Below are 16,009 nucleotides of genomic sequence, written 5' to 3'. Positions count from 1 at the left end.
GCCTTGCAGAGTGCCGGTTCGGGAGGGGCAGTGGTCTTCCTCAGGGTCCCGCCCGCGACAGCACGACAGCTCCACTCCCCAGGCCCGTAAAAAATCTCCATGGGTCTGCCCTGCCCACGCAAACGCCGGCGGTAAAACCAGGTGCAAACTGACGGCTCTCCCCCTCCCTGACTTTGGGCCAGGGCCGAGGGGACACAACTGTGAGACTCCTGGTCAGACACTGCCCTTCCGGGCCCGCGGGAAGGAAGACAGGCAGGCCATCCGAGGCACGGGTCTGGGGTGCTTCACTGCGCACCCTCTCCTCTCACGCCCCTCTCCCTCCTCTGACTTCCACTCGTGGTGTCCTCTTCTCCTAACGGAATCCCTTCTCTTTCTCCTCTGCTCTCCCTGTTCTGCGGCTTGGGCCTGACCACACCATTGGCACTTTCCCTGAGGGCGCCCCACACAGGCGGGGTGGGAGACTGCATGGCGGGAGCGGGCCCGCGCAGCAGCATCACACCGGAACAGACCATCTGGAAGCTGAACGAGAGTAGACTCCCTGGGTAACAGACGTCAATTATTCTGGGCTCCAACGCCACGAAATGGCTAAACCAAAAAAATCACATTTTAGGAGGGAGTAACTAATATATTTATTTTTTAAAAATATTTCTCATTTTTAAAAAGACTTTGTTTATATATTTTTAGACAGAGGGGAAGGGAGGCAGTAAGAGAGGGAGAGAAACATCAATCTGTGGTTGCCTCTTACACACCCCCTCCTGGGGACCTGGCCCACAACCCTGACTGGGAATCGAACCGGCAACTCTTTGTTCCCAGGCTGGCACTCAATCCACTGAGCCACACCAGCCAGGGCAGCTAGTATACTACATTTAAATGCCCAGAAACTCACTCAGTAGGTGCCACAGAGGCTTGCACGACAATGGCCAGGCCCTGGATACAGCGGCACAGGGCGGAGGAAAAGGAACGCCTGAGAGCTGGAGCCGGCAAACTCTCCGCACTGGGACGGCCACCTGTAAGGTGGCCGAGGAGGAGCCCCTCCCCTGACCTACGCCCGAGCACCGCTGTGCGGGGTGGCGCGGGCCTCCTCTGGCGGCTACCTGCGCTGTCACATGCCCGCCCCCTCCAGAAGCCTCGGGCTCTGCGTCACATGGGCCTGCCGCCTCGTCAGTAAGCACGTGTCCGTCACCTGCTGCACTGCTCCAGCTCTGAGAGGACCCTCCGCCTCCAGGGTCGGTTCCTAACAGGTTCACCTTACCTCAAGGATGTGCCAGTAACAGGTTATGCAAAGGAAAGTGTTTATTTTCTGGGCATACGGGTAACCAGAATTTATAGAAAGAACAAAGGCTGACTTTCCTAAGCAGGTACTAATTTGTTTGATTGTAATTGGGCACGATTCATTAACTTAGACACAACACACCGATGAAAGCCAATTAGAAACTAGCTCAAAAGCAGTAAAGACCACTGGCAGCGTGCCTGGTCACATGTTCTAGACATGCTGGTCAGAGCCAGCTCTGCTGCTCACAAGGCTTATCTGCTTTCCAGCAACGGCTCAATCGAACTGCTGAGCTGGCTGGCCATGCCTGAGACAGCCGCCTTACCTTGGGTGGCTCAAGCAGGAGTTCGTGGAAAGAGCCAAGTCTTCCTCGGATGGCTTCTAGAACGCTCCTGTTGACCGAACACACTGAATGACTCATGCCTGGTGGGCAGATCTCTATATGGCCTTCAAATCTTGAAATAAAACAAGTTAATCATAGTTATTACAATTTCAGAATAAATCCCGGTGCTCCATTTCAGCATGTAAATACATACACAAAAGCTGCACAAGTATGTAGCGATTCCATCAATATTACTGAAAGTGTGTGGAACAGACACTCAACAGGGATCGGCCAACACGACCTGAAACCCAAAGGCCCATACCGTCAGGTGAGAAACTGTGCGATTCCTTCCCATTCACTCGGACTGTCTACCTCCTCGGACGGTGGGGCTGCTGCCAGCGCTCCACCCAGAAACTCTGACACGCAGGAGCCCTGCCCCCTGAGTCCCGGGGCAGACCACGCTGCCTGACATCTGGGGTGCTGGCAACAGGCCTGCACTTACTGCAGTTTTTCTTCAATCGTCAGTACTGCTTCCGATTTAAAAGGCTTCAATGATTCCTCTTCCTGAAGCTCAACCTACACGCATTGCATTGCAATCCACCCGAGGGGCTGCAAACAGGGCGAGACTCCCTGATCACAATGGGCGTGAGCACTCGGGCACAGGGGTCCCCCAAGTGGCAGCAGGACAGAGTTCCAGGGAACAGAAAGGACCCCAGGGAGGAGGGGCCTAAAAATGCAGGGGCACCACTCAGATGCAAAGACGTGCCCGGAAGCGGCGTGCCCGCGGAACATCAGTGCAGACCGGGGGCCCGCCATGCTGCTGCCGGAGCAGGGCTGCCCAAGCCCACGTCCCGGCACTTCCCTCCCCAGTTGTCCACTCCCACGCGGAAAGTGGGCTCACCCAACAAGGTCTCTCCCGGAACGGCCGTGGGGATCGCGCTGATGCAGGCCCACAACCGAGCACGGCCCGGCCCAGAGCTAGCGTCCAGAGCGCTTATTATGACTAGTACTTGAAGATGCCCCGCACATGGCAGTGATTTCTAACGGCAAGAGCTGCACGAAAGAGCATTCAGACACTCAATGACCGGAAAGAGGGCGGAGGGAAAGATTATAGTGTTTTCGAATGTGCAGGGGTTTTAATAATTTATGCGGCCAAACACGGCTTTTTTTTTATTACAGTTTCTGTGTAGGGGGTCATGCTTAAAAGTTATTCACAATTCCGTAATTCTTTTGAGTATGTGTATACTTCCCTCTAGTATTTTTAAATTAGTTCGCCTGGAATGTATTTTTAAGTCAAAGAGGCACAGACATATCCCCCCCCAAGTGGTAACTACCTAAGCCGTATTTATAGGACAATCTCCTTTCCTTGCTTAGGTAAAAAAACCATACGAAACAGTCAAGAGCCTTCCTCATCCACAGAACACCAGCATCACACCGCCGCACTTACTACACCGATGATGCGGTGTGTTATGCACGATCAATCACTGGTCTTGCTCGAAATCTCTTGGCTAGTCTCCCATTTAGTTTTTTCTAACACACGTACGAATCTGCCAGATCCAAAACAAAACCACTGCTGGCATTCCAAGCAGAGATTCCTTAAACGTGGAGCTTAGCCTGGGACGGCACAGAAGTGACAGATGTCTGCGAACCAGCGGTCTGTCCCTCTTTATCGCCCAGTAGCTGTCGTGTGGGCTTACCGCAGCTCTTACCCCTTCACCGCCCCCTGGCTCGCTTGCAGTTCGAGGCAACTGCAAATACAGGTGACATAAATACTCACAAGTCTGTGTGATACGGTTTTTACTTCACTTGGGTAAATACCCAAGAGATTGCTGAATAACACGATAAATGTCTGGTTAACTTTGTAAGAAACTCCCAAATGTTTTTAGAAAGTGGCGACGTCACCCTGCACCCCCACGGCGTTCGGGTGTCCAGCTGCTCCCCAGCGTCACCGGCGCTGGGCACTGTGTGCTCTTCTCGTCTGGTTGAGCTGTGCAGTAGGTCCACCGGTGGCCCCCGAAAGGTATGTCCACGTTCTAGTTCCCAGAGCCTACACATGTTACCTTAAAGACGTAGTTAACTGAGCATCTTGAGATGAGACTACCCTGGACGTCAGCCCTAGTGTCCTTGTGAGAGAGTACACACGCGGACACTGAGGAGGTGATGTGAAGAGGTGGCCACACACCGAAGGACGCCAGCAGCCACCAGGAACTGGAGGGCAAAGGCTGAGCCTCCCGAGACTCCAGAGGGGGCGTAGCACTGCTAACACCTCGGCCTTGGACTTCTGGCAGTCAGACAGCGAGAGAATCCATTTCTGTCATTTTAAGCCATAGAGTTCGCGGTAAATTGTTACCGAAGCCACAGAAAACACAAGTTGCTCAAAAGGTGTGCAGCGGCATCTCAACATGGTTTCAGCTTGATCTGCACAGCGACAAATGCCATGGCCCATCTTTTCATGAATTTGAGATACATATACATATACAATTCTTTCAGTGCTTACATATTCTGACCTTCTTTAAAACCGGACTGTTTTTCTCGCTATTTTCGGCGTTCTGCATACATCTGGGCATGGGCCCTTTCTCCGCAGCGAGGTCTGCAGCTGTTTTCTGGTGGTCTGCAGCTCGCCCTCGCATTTCCTTAAGAGTCTTTCCAAGAGCAGAACTTAGGATTTTGACAGAGGTGGAGGTGTCAACTTTTCTTTGATGGATTGGGCTTTGGTGCTCTATCTAAGAAACTTCTACCTAACTCGAGGTCACAGATTTTTCTCCTAGAACGTTTATATAGTTCTGGAATTTACGGTTACTTCCATGATCCATTTGAAGTTAATCTGTGCACAGTGTGCAAGGCACACGCCTAGGTCCGCCCTTCTGCAGACAGACAGTGTGCTGGCACCACACTGAAAGGCGGTCCTTCCTCCACAGAACTGCCTCCAGACCTCTGTTAAGAACCTGACCACTCCAAACCCATATAATTTTACCAACCAAAGTCACATCAATAAATTCGACAAAACTTTTAAAAAGGAACCAACTGACTACACACACATGGGCCTACTTGTAGCCTCCATTCTGTACGAGTGACCGGCCGGCCTGCCCTCTCACCAACACACACCACACCGTGCTGATCGCCACGGCTTTAACTCGAAGTGTCGGTAGTATTTTTACTGTCGCTTTCAAAACTGTTTTGGATACCATATTTGCTTTGAACTTCTATGTATGTTTTAGAATCAGCTTTCTAAAAACAAAAGAAAGCAAGCCAGCTTGGATTTTAATTAGAATTACTCTGAATTTCCCCATCAGTTTGGGAAGAACTGACATCTCAACCATGTGAGGCCCTCTAATCCACCACCACGGTCTCCCCCTTTATTTAGGTCGCCTTTGATCTCATCAGCAGTAATGGTTTTCGGCATTTTGATTTACATCTAAATACTTCCTTTTTTCTGTCCAATCCAGCAATTGTGCTCCTTGGTCTTTATCCAAAGGAGTTCAAAATGGTTAAGCACTTTTAAAGTAAATGGTATTCTACGGGAATCCCCAATTCTAATTGTTTGCTACTTGTACAGAAGAAATGCAACTGCTTTTTGAATGCTGACCTTATTAATAGCCTCCGGTCCTGCTCAATTTGCTCAGGAGTGCGGCGTGTGTTCTCCAGGGTTTTCTAAGAAGGTGTGCCGACACCTGCAGCAGACTCGGTGCCACGCCTCCCTTCCCCATCCGGAGGGAAGCTTTCCTTCACTCCCCCAGCACCAGGCCGGACAGGGGTAGTGATGGCACTGTCCTTGCTATGTTCCTTGATTTTAGGTGCCACCGTTCTGGTCTTTGACCTTTAAGAATAACGCTGGCTTTGGGTTTTCTCTTTCTAAAAAGGGCTTTATCTGTTTCCACGTTCCTTTCTATTACTTATTTGCTGAGAGGTTTTTACCATAAAAGAATTTAATGAAGTGACCACAAGATTTTTCTTCTTTAGGCTGTTGATGTGAGTTACGCTGAGTGACTTCTGGTAAAACTTTATTTTTATACAGCAGTTTTAAGTGCACAGCAAAACGGAGGGGAGGGTACAGAGACTGTGCACAGGCACCCCACCATGACACAGGCAAACACTCCCCGTTAGCCAGACGCCCCGGGGGTGCTGCATTCGTTCCACTCCATCAGCCTCCACGAATAACACATCAGTCACCCAAAGCCCAGCGTCCACACTACCACCACGCACTGGTGGTATTATGCTCCACGGGTTCGGACAAGTGTAGAATGGACACACCATCGTTACACTATTGTTCGCTGTCCTAAAAACCCTCTCTCCTACCTGTTCACCGCACCACATCCCCATCAGCCTCTGGCAACTACTGATTTTTTTACTGTCCCCATAGTCTTGCCTTTTCCAGAATGTCATATACGTGGAATTATACTGTATATAGCCTTTTCAGATTGGCTTCTTTCACTTAGTAATACGCATTTAAGGTTTTTCCAGGTCTTCCCATAGCTTCAGAGTTCATTCTTTTTAGCAATGAGTGATATTACATTGTCAGAGCTAGTTTATTTACCCACCTACCTACCGAAGGGCACATCCTGGTTGCTTCCAAGTTTTGCCAGTTGTAGACAAAGCTGCTGTGAACACTGTGTGATGGTTTTCAGCCCCTCTGGGTGAAGACCCAGGAGTGCGACTGCTGGGCTGCGTGTCGAGCACGCTGAGCTTTGTGAGGAGCCGTCGGCGGCCCCGTCCCGCGTTCCCAGCAGTGGTGAGCGCGAGTTCCTGCTGCCCCGGTCTCGCCAGCATCGGGTGCAGGGCCTGGGTGCAGACCATCCTCAGTGACTGACTTTGTTAGATGAGGGCATCTTGCATTCTCGAAATAAACCTCACTCAGTGACGACCTATGGCCTGTTAGATATATGGCTAAGATATATTCCTGCACATCGGCTCGAGGAATTCTGCACCGAAGCTCTTGTGGAACCCCATGAGACAGCCACCATTCCTGTGATGTTCTTGTCTAGTTTCAAGGTAATGCTAGTCTCACAAGATGAACTGGGGAGTGTTCCAGAAGTCCTTCAATCTTTGGCAGAATTCACCAATGAAGCCACACTGGGCTGAGAGTTTACTTTGTTGGAAGCTTTTAAAATATGAATTCAATTTCTTCAATAGGTACAAGTTATTCTATTCTTTTTTTTAACTTTTTAAAGGTATTTATTTATTTATTTATTTATTCACTCATTCATTCATTCATTTATTTTTGGAGAGGGATGGGAGGGAGAAAGAGAGGGAGAGAAACGTCAGTGTGTGGTTGCTTCCTGCTCGCCCCTACTAGGGACCTGCCCCACAACCCAGGCCTGTGCCCTGCCTGGGAACGAACTGGCGATCCTGGTTCGCAGGCCTGCACTCGACCCACGGAGCCACACCAGCCAGGGCTTTATTATTTTTTTAACATCTGTAGGGAAGGCACTCATGTCCCCTTTTCCATTCTTGTTATTTAGAATTTGTGTCTTCTCTCCCTTTTTTCTTAGTCAATTTGCCTAGAAATTTAACTTTATCTTTTCTAAGAAAGTTTTAGTTCCATTGATTTTTTTTGAAACGTTTTTCCCTTCTCAATCTCTTTTGCTCTCGGCTACTATTTTTGTTTCTCTGCTTGTACTGGGTTTGATCTGCTCTTCCTTCACTAGTTCCTCAACACGGGAGCTCAGCTCATTGACACAAGACTGCTCTTCCCTTCTAATATACATATTTAATGCTATAAATTTCCCCCTGCTGCTTTTGATATATTCCATAAATTCCAAACAAAATGTTCTGTTTCCATTTAATCAATAAGTTCAAAATGTTTTTTTCATTTTTCTTGTTATTTCCACTATGACACTTGGGGTTATTTCTAAGTTGTATTGTCTCATTTCCAAATATTTAGTGATATTCCGTAAATCTTTTTTATTGACTGCTACTTTAAACCCATCGTGCTCTGCAAACACACCGTCTATGACTTTGTGCTGTAATGTGTTGAGGTTTGCTTCATGGCGGAGAGGCTGCTCTATCTACCTTGGTAGCAGTTCCACGGGCACTTGAACAGAATGTACGCCCTGTGGTTGCAGGGGAGGTTCTGGAAGTGCCAGAGCAAGTGGGTTGCTAGTGTGGTTCAAGTCTTCTGTGCACGTAATCACTTTCTGCCTAGACGTTGTGTCACTGTCGAGTGGGATGTTTCAGATTTATGGGAAAACGACAGAGATGACACAGAACCCCACACAACCCATGCTGCATTTCCCCCATTAACGTCGTACCTGAGAAGGGTACATTCATCACAAGCAATGAACCAACACTGATAAATAAAACCCACAGATCTTTATTCAGACTTCCTTAGTTTTTACCGAAAACATCCTTTCCGTGTCTCCGTAACCTCCTCCCGGCTGAGAGAGTCCTCAGGCTGAGCTGTCACGTGTCCGGCAGCACGTCCCTCGAGTGGGGTTTCTCTTCCCCTTTCCTCGGGATCGTGGGTCTTTGAAAGGCAGACCGCACGGGTCCAGTGCCGCGTCCCGGCACCGCACCACGGAGACAGACGTGCTGCGAACACAGCTCATCGCCGGCCGGGGCCGCGCCTGTCGGGGCTCTCTCAGGCCTCCTCCGCCCTCTGCCCCGACTGCACGCCCGGGAGGGAGGTCATGGGGGCGGTCGGCATGGAAAGAGCAAGTTTTGTCCTCCCCCCTCCAGGGGAGGGTATCTATGTGAACTATTTGAAATTTTCCGCAGATTTGTCTTTTCTCCCCTATTTAATTATTTGCAGAGATTTATATACTGGGTTACAATACAATACTGCTCTGGTTTATTGTGGAAATTGTGCCAGCTTTGGCCCGCGTGTCCCCGACACACCCCTCACCGTGGTGGGCTCTGGGCCCTTCCTTCCCCTCTACACTACACAACGCTCCAGACGCTTCTTGTCTTCTTCCTGCCCTCGTCACAGGACCAGGCACTTCTCCGAGGGGCCCCGGCCTCACTTCCTGGAGAACGGCATTACAACGCAGGCCTGGGCACTCCCACTTGTCCCCAGTGGCAGGTCCTTCCTTCTAGGCCCTGCAGCTCACACAGCACCTGTCTTTCTGGTCCCCCTCGCCACACTCCGGCACGGGTACCTTCTCACGCCCGCGCCGCTCCTTTCCCCGGCGACGTTTGCGTGCGGGAGCGCCCCAGCTCCTCAGTCTACCCTGAACACCAACATGCACGTACGCCTTCGTGTTTCTTGAGTTTTGTCAAAATCATCTGGACTTGATTCTGTTTTGTTTTCAATATTTAATCATTCTTAACACTTAACTTATAGTCACATTAATTTTCTCACCCCTACCCATTTCACCTGTCATCACTTTTACTAATACATCTCCGTGCCTCAAGGTCTTCATGCTAACCGCCTTTCCTGTTCGGCTGTGGGGCAGCTCATCTTTAATCCACCCCAGGGACACAGCACAGACGGCAAGAGTGTTCCAGGGTCACCATCCTGCCCCGTCTTTCACTACTTAGTGTTACAAACGAGATACCCAGCAACCGGACTTACTCTGCAGTTAACCCGTGTGTATTATCCATACACTTTTTTAAAGATTTTATTTATTTAGAGAGAAGGGGAAGGAAAGAGATGAAAAAAAAAAAAAAAAACAGCAATCGGTTGCCTCTCCTGAGCGCCCCCTATGGGACGGAACCCACAACCCAGGCATGTGCCCCGACCGGGAATTGAACAAGCATCCTTTCGCTTTGCGGGACGATGCTCGACCACGCCACGCCATGCCTCGCTGGTCAGGGCTCTTATCCACACACTTTTAGATCTACCGTTTTTCCTCAGGATTCAGAAATCTCATCAGGATAAGGCTAAAATCTGAGTCCTGTCTTTAAACAGATTAATATTCTTTAGTACTCAATAAACCTTTCTTCGGTCTGGGGATAATTCCTCCGGATCAATAATTCCTTCCATTCTTTCTCTCGCTGCTGTGTCCCCTGCCCTGAGCTGTGTGGCGATGCTGTTCCTCTCTTCCCTACGCAGACGGGCGTCACGTTTCTCGGGTGTATCTCCTCCTCACGTCACGGGAGCACTTCAGGTGAGACGGTGCGACCGCCTCACGGCCAGACAGCAGCCCCGTGTCACCGGATCGATGCCTCAGGTGCAGGTGCATTATTTAAACTGCGATTCCCCAGGGAAGACAGAGTCGAGATCACAGACACGGCCCCCAATCACGAGGGACTGGAAGCACAGCCACTGCAATGTCCTTCCATTATCACTGGCCAAAAGGCAGGCGTGCCAGGGACGAACACCAGGAACTTGGGAAGCAGGGGTTGGTGAGGCTGTGTTCACTATTTATATGCCAGACACAAAGACGACACATTAAAAGCAAACCCAGAAACCTCAGATGGCCGAAGCCCCGTACGCCCGCAGCGGGACTTCTGTGGCCCCCTCCCTGTGCCCTCTGGCAGTCAGGCGGGCCCAGGACAGAAGGAAAGCAGGCCCCAGTCTCCAAACCGCACACTGCAGACGGAACACACAGACATCCCTCCTCCAAGTATCACGCTCAGGGAACAACCAGAAAACTGGCGGTAAGTAAATTATTTAGTGCTGGTCAGATATTAAAGGGCTAGTCCAGGGGCACACGTGGGAAAAACATCTCCAGATTCTGAACACTGAGCACAAATTTATCTCTAAGGTCTCGGTTTCCTGCCCACCCACGTTCGAGCAGGCTTGTGACGCAGCGCCCTCACACATGAACCACCCCCACCTGCCCTGAAGCCTCAAGTTCGCAGGCGGAGAAAGGAAATCACTGGGCAGGGAGCCCCCCAGTCGCCACTTGTTGAAGCTCTGCCCACAACCAGAACACCTATTTTCTTAAGCAAAAAATAAGCTTCTCTTGTGTTTGAGCCATCAGACATGTATTACAAAAACCCAACTGACCACGGTCCAAATACCGCCAAAAGCATTTACCAAACCATATTTCTCAACTGTATCCCTAGGTACTGCATTCACATTAGACTTACTTATAGTTTATATAGCAAAAAAGGATTCAGCATCTGAAATTCAAGGGCATGATATTGTAGCTTATAACCAGTGACTCGACTCTGAGCTTTTAAGAAAATCTAAAAGCAAAACGAAACCACTCATTCTGTAAGACAAAAGAAAGGCTTACGTGGGCCGTCGGGTCTCAAGTAAAGTCAGCAGTATCTGGATCGCACTGACTATGGCCGATTCGTTTTTATCCTTGTGGAAAATATTTGATAGAAGCTGCTCTATGATTTCTTGCCTGGGGAGACAAATCAACAGTCAAGTGCTAATTGTAACACCATTCGCCAGTAACAGCTTCAGAGAAAAAGGTCTCGACACCAGTGAAATGAACATCACACTGGCACTCAATGTTGCCGCAAATGTCTGTTCCCTTAACAGTGTTTTCCTTTTCACATGTTTATTAAACCAGGCAAGTGATTCTGCTCATTATAAATGTCACTTTCCCATGCAGATATTCCTACCCCCTACCCTCAGCACAATCATCTGTCCCCTGCTTGCCTTTGCCAATCTTGCTGGGAGCCAACAAATATTTCAAGACTGGACATCACCTCCCACTCTGACCAGGGTGTGGTGGTGGTGGTGGCGGCAGTGGCTGGGGTGGGACAGTAAGACTCAGAACCCTTCGCCCCCATGAAAAAGGGAAATTTTTCAAAAAGGCTAATTAGAACTCAGAAGTGTTTACCCACAAAGGCATTAACGTGTAATCAACAAACATGTAAAACAGGTAAAAGAGAACACCAATCACGGCCTTTTACACTTAACATGTGACCAATCAATGCAGCATGGCAGCCACGGAACGGTCTGCTGAACCACTGCCCGAAGCACTCTGTGTGGGCTCTCCCCAGGACCAACCCCCCCCCCCGCCCCCGAACTGTGCACAGCCAAGATCAGCTGACTTAAAACGCAAGGGGGACTTGCTAAGGCCACGTACATGGCCCTTCTCAAGGAGAACCTGTGTCTCAGGACCTCGGTGATGTCCAGACTCCATGCTGACTAGACTGAGAAAAGGAAGCTCCTTGACAAGGTGACACACGGCCGACCTGCCCGGCTTGCTGAGCCGGTCACCCAGGGCTCCACGGCGCCCCGCCCCACCCCCCGTGGGCTAGCGCAGCAAGGAGGAGAGGTCTCTCTCTCCTCGGGGGAAGCAAAGCGGGTGTCTAATGAACCTCGGACCTCGGAGGACCAGCCTGCAGAACGCAGCGTTCGGGTGCTCCCAGAGCTGCGCTGCACTGCCGCGTGGGCCCTGCCCACACCAGCACTGCACCGGCGGTGCTCACAGGCAGGCCCCCGCTCCTTCAGGGCCGCGCCACGTTGGAAGTTCACTACATCCAGGAGAGCACGCCACTGGTGGACAGAAACAATGTGATAACCTGCACACAGCCGATGGCCAAGGTAATCCAGCAGCTGAGCCATATTCTGAGTCTTGTCTAAACAAACAAGTATCACCAAATACAGAAAAAGAAACCATAAACTGAGGGACTGAGCTTATCCAACAGAATAAAAGGGATGCCTTCGTAATTCTTTAAGTAAGGTATTTACTTACATGTGAGAGAAAATACAGTCATTTTCACATAAAAAAAAAACTACGTTTCTTGGCCGCGCACCGATGGAACCCGAGACGAGCCGGCCCAGCCCTGAGCCACGCAGGGCCCGCACCTGCGCCTGCGAGGCCCCGGCTCGCTTCCCTTCTGTTTCGTATGGGCGGTCAGGGAACGGCTCTCTTCCACAGAGCTTCCTCCCTCAACGGGGAGCAAACCCGGCTCATTCTGAGTTTATCGGTATTAAGGATTAAGGGCTGCAGAGTCCAACTATCTCTAATACAGCCATTTTTCAGGGAATTTTTGAACGTGAAAATCTTCCAGAGCCACTGGACCGAATACATTCTGTTTAAGCCCAGACGGCTTCCCGGGCTAGCGCCTGTGGCCGGACACCGCAGGCCCCCGCATGACCACACTCTCCAACTGGGCTCCTCCCGGACTGCCCTTCACGTGCTAACCTTCGCTGACCGTACTTTTCGGACTGTAAGATGCACCCCCCAAATCTGGGAGGAATAATGGTCGTTAATGCTGCTGTTGAGTTCTGTTTACATTTACATTGGTGAAATATTATGTTATTTATGTCATTAGATATTTTACCACATTTATTGCTTCAAAATTTTTTTTCCTATTTTCCTCCTCTAAAACTTAGGTGCGTCTTATGGTCCCAAAAATATGGTGCATTTATACACACAACACACTCACACTCAGTGGTCCCAACCTGTGCGTCGTCTGGCATAATGGGTTCAGGGAATCTGTACACTACACACCGCCAGCAGACTGGCCTACTAACATTTTTACTCAATATAATTTATCACATAGGTAAAAAACCCATTATGATTTTATAAAAGTTCACTAAGCTCACAGAAAGAAACCTTTTGCCACTGTGTATTTTCCCAATCACAGATACTACTAAAGGAACCACCGTCATGTGGGTGTGCGTCTGATACTGCAAGGACCGGTTCTCAGTCTCAAGGGAAGTGTGGGGAGCACAGTGAGTGTCCCCACTGCTACGGGCACGGAAGGCCCAACTCAGTGGCACGGTGGGGCCTCTGCCTCCGGGGTCCACGTGTCTGAAGAAACCTCCTCCAACTGACACCTCACAACAGCAGCTCTGGGCACGCGCCTGCCCGCCGCAGAGAACGACTGAAGACACGGCCTGAACCCTAACACTGGGCGGGCAGGCTCGCAGGGGGACAGCCCATTGGGTCCAGGCTGCGCCGTGTGGGCAGAGGGCTGCGCGGGCTCGGAGACCGCAGGGCTCCCTCCCGACCGGCCCGACGCTCACCCACAGCCTCTCTGAGCACGGGACAGTGTGCCGCGCCGACTGGCCTGGGCCCCTGCATTGTTGATCTGTGAGTGGCTGAATCCACAGATGAGGAACCTGCAGATATGGAGGGCCAACTTTATCTCAATAATAGTTTTTTTAATGAGTATACATACGTGGAAATGTTACTTTCTATCTTTTAGAGTAAATAAAAGTATATTATTAAAATTAATTTCAGCTGTTTTTACTTTAACGTTAGAAAATTTTAAATCACATGCAGCTTTTATGTTTCTCTTGAACAGTGCTGTCACGAAACAGCTACTACTCGGTATTTTTAACACACTCAATGGCAATTCCACCCTGCTACGACAATCACTAGTATCTGAATGCAGGACGTCCTGCACGTTACGAAAGGAGCGCACGTGCCGTGATGCCCAGAACCACGGACACGGGGCAGGAGAAGGGCACTGCACTCAGACGCCGCCACTCGAGAGAACTGGCCGACCGCGCCCCGCTCTGTAGCACGCACTGGGAGGTGCAGCTGCTCGGGAGGCAGAGTTTAAAACGAGATACCGTGTCCCTAATTTGCTCCTTGCTCGTGTCACGCTTGCCAAGTAAGTAATACATACAAATGTTTACTTTAATAAAAGGGTCCCCTGGCCTGGGGGACTCAGTCGGTTGAACATCATCCTGTGCATCAGAAGGATGCAGGTTCGATCCCCAGTCAGGCGTACACAGGAAGCAACTGACCGATGCTCCTCTCTCACATCGATGGTTCTCTCTCCCCCTCCCTCCCTCCCTCCCACGTTCTCTGAATCCATACACACGTCCTTCGGTGAGGATAATCGTTAACCATGCATGCATGCATACATGGGCCTTCCCAGTAGTTAACCAAGTGTGCACACGGGCCTCACGCACAGGAGGGCGGAACCCGGACCGACACAGTCACGACAAGAGCAGCGGCGGCAGTAACGTGACAGGAGACGGCCCTCGGCACTGCAGGCCGACTGCCCATCACTCGTCTGACTGGGAAAGCGCCTGGCTTTCCTTTGTTAAAATACTTCCATCTGTATGAATGCAGGTCAAACGTATGCCCATGTTTGATGGTGAAGACTCTCTTTGAAACTGTCTGATTCTAGAAAAACTAGTACACGCAGGTTGGCCGCTAACAAATCTCGGAAGAGCACGCCGCCCTCACTCAGGCTGCCTTCCGCCTAAACATGACACGGCTGCCCACTGAGGGGTTCTCTGACAGTAACGGCAGGATCAGTACAAGGGAATGAAACATACACGACACTGTACCCCTTCCAGTCAGGTCTGGTGAGGGTGCCCTCGGTCGGCCACGAAAGCACAGCAAGCCCTAAGATGGGTTCTGAGAACACTGTTCACTAAAGTGGGTCAGATGAGTTCGTACACAGAAATCCGCCACCCAGCACCCGTGGAGGCCACGGGCACAGCTATGATGTGGTTACCCCACCTCACGGTGGCTTTACGGAACTCTTGGTTAAGCTGCCTGCAAGTTCAGTCTACATGTAAATGTCATTTATTTACGTTCGCACCCTGCAGGTCCCCACCGGGCATCACAAGGGCTGGGACCACACAAGCAATTTTCCCACCTTCCCACCCACCCACCCACGGGTACTATTTTCCAGGGGGCGACTCCCGCACGAGAAACACTTACCAGTCTCACAATGGCAACACATCAAACAGCATCAGTATGAACAAAGGACAAGAACAGAGTTTGAAACATACTTTTCTAGAGTGGCGAGCAGAGGGTCGGGTTCTGCACTGTTCTGAATTTGTAACATCTGGTCTCTGCTCAGGCGAACGATTTCACAAAGCGACTGTGATGCATTTGAATGCCGCTAAAGAGAAAAAAGTACAATTTCAACAACTATGAAACATGTCAAAAGTCAAATTTACAGCGAAAGGTTAGGGAGGAACTGCACAAGACACGACACAAGTCACCGCCGGCCCCAAGACGCACGAGCAGAAACGGCGCGTGGGGAGCCTGCACACCATCCTCTGCCGGCCCGGGCTCCGCCGGGGGTGCTGCACAGGGCATGTCCCGTGTGAAAACCTTCTACAACTGAGTATCTGAAGAAAAAACAAGGCCCCCCAAAATGTATTTTTATGTGCACAGGAAAATGCACACACTTCTTTGGTTAAAAAAGGCAAGCCCAGCCTTCTGGACCATGACAACGGGCAGGAAACGTTACGCCTTCCCCAAGTGCGCCGTGGATTCCTCACAGGGCAACGCTGGACTCTCAGCGCCCAGACACAGGGCAGCAGCGGGTGCCACCTACAGTACGGGCAGGACAGTGACGTTCCAGGGCAGATGACTGCACGCGCCAGGACAGCAAAACCCACGGACTGGGAGCAGGGGCCTAGCCTCTCCTTCATGAACGTAACTGGCCGGTACGACTACAGCACGCACTCTGTCACTGACACAGAGTGTCAACAGGGCTGTCTGTCCCAAGGGCAAAAGGAAGTTTCTGGCAAGGGAGGCAGGGAGGTGCTGCACCCCGAACACGCCAGCCCTTGGGGAAACACCCGCTGCGGAGCAGCGCTGCCTGATGGGTCTCGCCTGGACCCCACGGATGGGTCTGACACCCTG

General features: G+C 50.7%; 1 protein-coding gene and 1 long non-coding RNA gene across 18 annotated transcripts in view; both read right to left on the bottom strand.

The window, feature by feature from the left end:
* Positions 1-16,009, bottom strand: part of PPP6R3 (protein phosphatase 6 regulatory subunit 3) — a 116,297-nt gene that overhangs the window by 37,761 nt on the left and 62,527 nt on the right. For all 17 annotated transcript variants that reach the window (XM_036029797.1, XM_036029799.1, XM_036029795.1 and 14 more), the window contains 3 exons: positions 15,145-15,257; positions 10,715-10,828; positions 1,596-1,725 (listed from right to left, as the gene is read on the bottom strand). In XM_036029797.1, the coding sequence (XP_035885690.1) occupies positions 1,596-1,725; positions 10,715-10,828; positions 15,145-15,257 (357 nt within the window). The remainder of the gene's footprint in view (positions 1-1,595; positions 1,726-10,714; positions 10,829-15,144; positions 15,258-16,009) is intronic.
* Positions 12,936-13,773, bottom strand: LOC118501402. The gene is made up of 2 exons (XR_004904053.1): positions 13,454-13,773; positions 12,936-13,408 (listed from the first exon to the last, which is right to left on the bottom strand). It is a non-coding gene; the product is annotated as an uncharacterized LOC118501402 (long non-coding RNA).

Source organism: Phyllostomus discolor, chromosome 6 (assembly GCF_004126475.2).
Source record: "Phyllostomus discolor isolate MPI-MPIP mPhyDis1 chromosome 6, mPhyDis1.pri.v3, whole genome shotgun sequence".
Lineage (NCBI taxonomy): Eukaryota > Metazoa > Chordata > Mammalia > Chiroptera > Phyllostomidae > Phyllostomus > Phyllostomus discolor.
The sequence above is the reverse complement of the archived record's forward strand: the minus strand, read 5'-3'. Positions and strand labels throughout refer to the sequence as shown.